The sequence below is a fragment of the Chinchilla lanigera genome, unplaced genomic scaffold (genome assembly GCF_000276665.1).
Source record: "Chinchilla lanigera isolate Chin_1 unplaced genomic scaffold, ChiLan1.0 scaffold00166, whole genome shotgun sequence".
In the NCBI taxonomy this organism is placed as follows: domain Eukaryota; kingdom Metazoa; phylum Chordata; class Mammalia; order Rodentia; family Chinchillidae; genus Chinchilla; species Chinchilla lanigera.
Genome location: NW_004955567.1, coordinates 938,974 through 943,701, shown reverse-complemented (window position 1 = coordinate 943,701; position 4,728 = coordinate 938,974). Strand labels below are relative to the sequence as shown.

Here is a 4,728-nt window from a genome sequence, read left to right as displayed (position 1 = left end):
GCCCAGGGGCGGTGGGTGGCGAGGAGACGGCCGCCGCTGAGGGCCAGGGGCCCTGTGAAGACGAGGTCGGAGCCCCAGGTCCCCGTGTCAGAGCGGAGGGGCTTGCTGACCTGATTCCTGGCTGGGGGAGGAAGGAAGAGGTCAGGGTCCTGGACCCTGAGAGACGGGGGCGGCCGCGGACCGGGCTGGTGGAACGGGGTCTGGGTCTTTGGGGACGGCCCTCCCGGAGCCCAGGCTCCTGAGAGTTTGGCTGGGGCTGGGTCTGCCTGGGAGTCTGCAGGCTTCCGCCACAAGTGCTGTTAGAGATCCAGAAGACAGCGGGGGGTGCAGGTTGGGGAGAGGGAACGGTGAGCCGTGTGGGAGGGGAATAGTGGATTTTTTGGGCGCCCACTCCACAGACAGAAAGGTAGAGAACTCAGGAAGCTGATGGGCGGATTGGGCAGCAGAGCACCGTGGAGAGGCCATCGAGGGAAGCCGGACCTGAGCAGGCCCAGGGGAGGGCAGAGGGCGCGCAGCTGGGGAGGCCCGAGCGGAGGAGAGGCCGTCTCTGCTGCAGAGGGAGGGTCTCCAGGAGAGCACCCCACATGCATTTTCCACCTACTCCCCCAGGGCTGGTTAAACTCGGGGTCCACTGCATCACGGGCCAGAAGGTCGCCATCAAGATCGTGAACCGGGAGAAGCTGTCCGAGTCGGTGCTGATGAAGGTGTGTGCGGCGGAGGCTCCTTCCTTCGGCCGGCCCGGCGGCGGCAAAGAGCTGGCTGAACTAACTGTGCCCTCGCGCCCTCAGGTGGAGCGGGAGATCGCCATCCTGAAGCTCATCGAACACCCGCACGTGCTCAAGCTCCACGACGTCTATGAGAATAAGAAATATTTGTAGGTATTTATAGACACCCAGCCCCCGCCTCCCTCCCCAGGTGACTGGGGCAGACCTGCACCCTGAGCTCCCCACCATCACAGATGGAGTGCCGGGCTGCAGTGCTTACTTAGCCGCACATTAGCAGCAGGACAGCCAGGCCAGGTCATCCAGAGTGGGGAACCGAGGCTGAGCCTCCTGCTGACTCCCCAGCCCTGACTCACCCTAACATGCTTTGGGGAACACTCCCTCCTGGGCCGTCTGGATGCCCGCAGCCAGAGCCAATTTACCAAGGCATGAAGCCTGGCACAGCCCAAGGAGTCTTCCCTTTGGAGGACCCCCGTCCTCCCCCAGATCGCTCCAGGTGCCGTGGCTGGACACCCCAGCCCTGGGCCTCCTTAGAGTTCTGGGCCAGTATCTCAAAGTCAGTTAACCCCCCGGGAAAGATGGGGGTGGGGGCCCCTGTCCGAGCTCCAGAGAATGGGCCTCTTTGTCCAGCGCCTGGTGGCCCAAAGGACAGCTAGTCTGGGCCACAGGAGAGCGGACAGACCTCCTGCCCCTGCCCTCCACCCAGGATGAAGACCTGCACAGAGGTCTGGGGGCATCAGGGACGGGGACCTCCTGTCCACCCAGTCTCCAGCATGGGATGCTTCCCCGGGCTGAAAGCTGCCCCACTGCTCATGGGAATTGTAGTTCTCAGGCTTCCGCAGGTGTGGAGGTGGGGAGGTGCATTGTCTCAACAATCAGAATTATCATCACCCCACTAACGGAGTTGGGAGGGAGGACTCCCGAGAGTGTGTTTCCCATGGGAATGTTTGCCATCTAAGCGCTCAAGAGAGGTTGAGCTTTTGTTTTCCAGGGGCTGATGGGAATTAGTGCAAACCTCCCAGAGCCTGATGGGACTTGGAGTCTTTAGCATCCAGGTGGCTGATGGGAATTGGGACTCTACGCCCCAAAAGGTTATGGGGAGCTAGTTGTTGTTGTTTTGAGACAGGGTCTCACTGTGTAGTTCACACTGCCCTTGAACTCACTACGTAGCCTAGGCTAGCCTTGAACTTGCATCGATCCTCCTGCCTCAGCCTCCCTAGTGCTGGGACTACAGGGGTACAACGCCACATCCAGCAGGAGCTAGGAGTTTTACCCTCTCAGGGCTGAAGGGTGTTGTCTCTCACTGGTGCACACTGCAGTTATTACTGACCAAGAATGAATGAGAATTTGGGTTTCTCCGTCTGCGGACTTGTGAGAATTAGAGGCTTGCTTTCCTAGAAGCAGGGTCTTCCCAGGGCCGCTGGCCTCTGGGTGCCAGTGGGGTCGCCTTATCTCCCTAAATATGAGGAGGCAAAGAGCTGATCCTCCCGAGGCTGACGCAGGAGCATCTGCTGCCCCGGGCTGAAGAATTTGAGTGCTGGCTTCATGGCGAGTGGTGGAAATCGGAGTCACCTCCCAGAACCCATGGGAATCGGGGTGCTATGCCTTGGAGGGCTGAGGGCAGGGGAGCCCACGCCCTCTGGCCCCTTGTGCCCCTCCCAGCCCTCTGCCGCCTCGTGCCCTGCAGGTACCTGGTCCTGGAGCACGTCTCTGGCGGGGAGCTCTTCGACTACCTGGTGAAGAAAGGCAGGCTGACGCCCAAGGAGGCCCGCAAGTTCTTCCGCCAGATCGTGTCAGCCCTGGACTTCTGCCACAGCTACTCCATCTGGTGAGGGGCCGGTGACGGGTGGGCGGGGGGTCTGCCCCAATGCTAGTCTTTCTGCTTGGTCTTAATTCTTGAGGCAATGACTCAACCATGCAAATCACCCTTCTTATTTTATTTGTGTGTTGTGCGTGTGTGTGTGTGTGTGTGTGTGTGTGTGTGTGTGTGTGGTACTGGGGATCGAGCCCAGGGCCTTTGCCCTGAGCTACATCACAAGTTGTCCCGCCCCACCCCATTCTTTTTTTTTTTTTGAGACAGGGTCTTGGCTATGCAGTTCAGGCTGGCCTTGAGCTCACTTTGTAGCCCAGGCTGGCCTTGAACTCCCAATGATCCTCCTGCTTCAGCCTCCCGAGTGCTGGGATTACAGGGGTTTAAAGTGTACAGTTCAGCCTTTTTTTTTTTTTAACATACTGTGCATCACTGCTGTGACTTTCAGAACATTTTCATCACCTTGTGCCCCTTAAGCAGTCATTCCCCATTCCTCTCTACCCCGCAAGGCCACTCATCTGCATGTGTCTGATGGGTTTACTATTCCGGACACTTCTTAGAAATAGAATCCTACAATGTATGTCATTTGTGCCTGGCGCGTTCCACTGTTCTTCATGAGGTCCCCTGTTCTGGCGTGTGGCAATGCTTCCTTCCTTTTCACAGCTGGATAATATTCCACTGTGTGGATAGTGGAATATTTTGCTTATTTATTCATCTCTTGGTGGATATTTTTGTTCCCCCTTCCTGGCTGTATGGACACAGGAATACTCGTGAATAAGTGAGCTCTCGTGGACACATTTTGGTGTGTACTGCTTTTTATTCCCTTGAGTTCTCCTAGGGGCACTGTTGCTGGGTTCTAGGGTAACGGCGTCAGGCTTTTGAAGGGGCTGTGGACTGATTTCCAAAGTGGCTTCAGTTTGTCCCTGGGAGCCGTGTGTGAGGGTTCCAGTCCCCGCGCTTCCTGCCCAACACCCACCCTGCGGCCCCTTGTGATGGTTGCATCCCAGGGTCTGCAAAGCTGCACCTCACTGTCGTTTTGCTGTGCAGTTTCCCGATGATTTCTGGCGTGGGGCATCTTACTCTGCATTTACTGATCATTTGTATATCTTCTTTGGAAAAATGCATATTCAGATTCTTTGCCCATTTTTTAGTTATTTTTAAAAATTTTAATCAATCCAGCTGTGGTGGTGCACGCCATAATCTCAGAACTTGGGAAGCTGAGGCAGGAGGATCACTGTGAGTTCAAGGCCAGCCTGAGTTACATAACGAGATTCTGTCTCAAAAAAGAAACCAAAAAAGTAGTCTATTTACAGTTGGTTTGTAACAGTTGTTCCATCTGAGAAGAGATGACTCCAGGAGTCACCCTTAGAATCATTTATTCTTGGAACAAGTCTTTTATCAATGTTTTGAACTACTTTCTCCCAGTCTGTGTTATGTTTTTGACAGTTTTACAGCAGAGTCTTGAAAAAAACCACATTGTTAAACTTTGGTGAACTCGAGTTGTATTTTTTTTTCTTTTACACTTCATGTTTTTTTCTGCCCTGTATAAAAATCTTGGCCCCACCGCAGGGCCCTGGAAGCCTCTGCTACTGTTTTCTAGAAGTTTCAGGGCGGCTGGGTGTGTGGTGCGCTGGGGTCGGAGTTCATTTTTGCCGTGCGAGTGTGTGTGTGGAGACATTATCTTTTCCGCATTGCTTTGCGTCTGCCGCCAAAACCAGGTATTTAATGGGAAGCATCTTTATGATGACCTGGGGTGCGGAAGGTATGCCTTCATGGCTCAGCCTCCCGGGTGCGCACACGGCTCCCTCTGGGACGCATGTTAGAGTCGGAGTGGGGATCGGACGGGAGAACTCACCCTGGGGTGGATCTTGGCGTTGAAAAGCAGCGTCTTCAAATTTTCAACACCTCCCGATTGACAAGACCTTGTCATAACCCTGACCTTGACGCCTCTGGCCCCTAGGGGGCGCTGGGGCGCTACGCAACATATTTAACACTCTGTGTGACCCAGTTACTGACGATCCCAGTTAGTCCTGCAGCCCCACCTCCGCCCAGGCATTGGCCCTTAGGGTCTTTTTTAGGGGAGGGGTTGCTGAGGATCGAACCCAGAGCCTTGCGTGTGCTCGGCAAGCCTTTACTATTGAGCTGCTTCCCCAGCCTGACTTTTACTTTTTTTTTTTTTTTTTTTTTTTTTTTTTT

At 54.9% G+C, this 4,728-nt stretch overlaps 1 protein-coding gene across 1 annotated transcript in view; it reads left to right on the top strand.

Annotated features, from left to right (window-relative positions):
• Window positions 1–609: 609 nt before the first annotated feature.
• Brsk1 (BR serine/threonine kinase 1) overlaps window positions 610–4,728 on the top strand; it is a gene marked incomplete at its 5' end in the record, with an annotated part of 18,365 nt that continues 14,246 nt past the window's right edge. The window contains 3 exon segments of the mRNA XM_013509249.1: window positions 610–704; window positions 789–874; window positions 2,410–2,550. Coding sequence (XP_013364703.1) covers window positions 610–704; window positions 789–874; window positions 2,410–2,550 — 322 coding nt within the window.